General features: G+C 48.9%; 1 protein-coding gene across 1 annotated transcript in view; it reads right to left on the bottom strand.

Moving 5' to 3' along the window:
• Positions 1 to 1628, bottom strand: part of LOC104528305 (NCK-interacting protein with SH3 domain) — a gene marked incomplete at its 5' end in the record, with an annotated part of 13627 nt that extends 11999 nt beyond the window's left edge. Inside the window, 2 exons of the mRNA XM_010172271.2 lie at positions 93 to 179; positions 1398 to 1628. Coding sequence (XP_010170573.2) covers positions 93 to 179; positions 1398 to 1628 — 318 coding nt within the window. The remainder of the gene's footprint in view (positions 1 to 92; positions 180 to 1397) is intronic.
• Between the last annotated feature and the right edge of the window lie 351 nt (positions 1629 to 1979).

The following is a 1979-nucleotide window of genomic DNA, read 5'->3' as shown; positions in this document are numbered from 1 at the left end:
TCTTGCATACATTCATCATAGCAACCCTGCTCTTCTACATCTTCATGGAAACCTCAAAAAGAAGAGAGATTTGATGCATTCTGCCACCTTACCATCTGATAATATGCGACAAGGGACAGGACGGATTCAAACTCATTCTTCTTGCACATTTTCTTGCAAACTTCTGGGTCTGCATCTGTCTGGAAGAAGGAATTGACAGGTAACCCAGTGACAGCTCAGCCCAGTGGCACATTAAAGCAGCAAGGTGCCTGCTGCAGGGACCTCGAGGGAGGCCAACTGCCTTCAGATCTCAGTATCCCTGGCCCAACCACCTCACAAAGTAACTGAAGGCAGGGCACAAAGACAGCTCAAGAACCCCTACCCTGCAGATTCTGCATTGAAGTGAATTCTTGAGAAACACCTCTGCCATACAGCATGGCTTGGGCTGAAAACATTTTAAAAACCCATGACCTGAGTAGCAGCTTGATGAGCACATCACGGAACTGCACACGGCAGCTCCAGAGCTGTTCCCACCCTGAGAAGTATTGTACCTCTCCTCCCATCCTCAAAGTATGAGGAAATGGTCGCACAAGATCCCCCTCTGCCTTGCTCTGCTGGCCCACAGCGAGGTGGCAGGCCATATGGTGAGTGCCAAAGACACCGGCATTTCTTATGCAAAAAAATACCTGTTCTGCCTATGTCAGAGCTGGAGAGGAACATGAAATGCGTGCCAGAGCAGACCCCACATCAGCACTCGGAACACAGACCACGTCACTGTGTTGAGTGGCAGCTCCCACACCATCACACTCCCTGTACTTGTATGGGGTTGTATGCGCTAGTGACAGCACTGGGACAGTAATTCCCACTGCTGCTAACTACGGGGATGTACCCCTCCTATATGCAAAGATGTGGTGAGATACTTCGCACTTGCTCACAAAAATAGCTTTGAAACTCACTTTCAAGACAACCAAAGAGTTTTCTTTCTTTGCATTTAATGAGGCCTCACCCTGCAGGTACTTCCCAGCCACAGAGGATGTTTTAAATGGAAGACATTTCATATGAGCCTTGGAGTGCAAAATCACTCACAGCAAACTTCTAGGTTTGCTGCGGACAACAGTTCTCAGTTCTGAAGGTGAGGGTTTATGTTCTCCTGTGATAGGTAAATACCACAGTTACCGTGAAGAACAGTTCTATAACTCTTCTCAGAACAGCTCTGTAAGGTGGAGTGGAAGGCAGTTCCAAGAGCACTGCAGACCCCACACAGGAGGGCAGGGCTTCACATCAGTGGTAAGGGATGCACAAACCCATGCCCTCCAAACCAGCAGATCTAATGGCAACACAGGGGTGAAGGAGGTCAGAAAAAAAGGGAACTTTACTGGGACTGTCTGCTCTGCCTATAGAGAGAGAAATTGACTCACCAGGATGCGAAGCAGCTCCTCCAGGTAGCAGCAGATGACGTTCTCATCCTCATAGAGTGCCCAGCTGCGCTGCTGAGCATCGTCCTTGTGCCTGGCCAGATCTGCGAAGATCACCTCCAGCCGCTGCTCGTCGTGGCAGATCTGTCCCGAGGGCAGCCCTGCACTCAGATTCTGCACGATAGCAAAACCATTGGTTAGTGGGCTCCTGACAGCTAGCTGTTCTTTGGGTGCCTGTTTCCTCTAATCTTTGTCTTGGGACTGGCAGTTGACCTCATTCAGTCAAGAGCTGGCAGCAAAAAGACAGCAAGTTTAAGACACGAGTGTTATTTCAGCTCTCATATTTTTGGGGCCTCTACCCACCTCCTTTCCTTGCACAGCTAATGAAGCAAAATAGGTGCTGGAATTGGTGCATGGTCAGAAAGTCTTTCAATCCAAGCTGCCACCATCCTGCTGGAGCTTTAGCTGTCTTCTGATGTTGAAGAACCCAAGAAACCTCACTCAAAGCTACACCTCTTTTCTTATTGCTTTTAGTAACCTAAGGCTGATCCAGGCAAACCAACGTACTCAAAGCTGTGGGAATTT

This window comes from Antrostomus carolinensis, unplaced genomic scaffold, assembly GCF_000700745.2.
Source record: "Antrostomus carolinensis isolate BGI_N321 unplaced genomic scaffold, ASM70074v2 scaffold28037, whole genome shotgun sequence".
In the NCBI taxonomy this organism is placed as follows: domain Eukaryota; kingdom Metazoa; phylum Chordata; class Aves; order Caprimulgiformes; family Caprimulgidae; genus Antrostomus; species Antrostomus carolinensis.
This window is presented reverse-complemented; position numbering and strand designations above follow the sequence as displayed.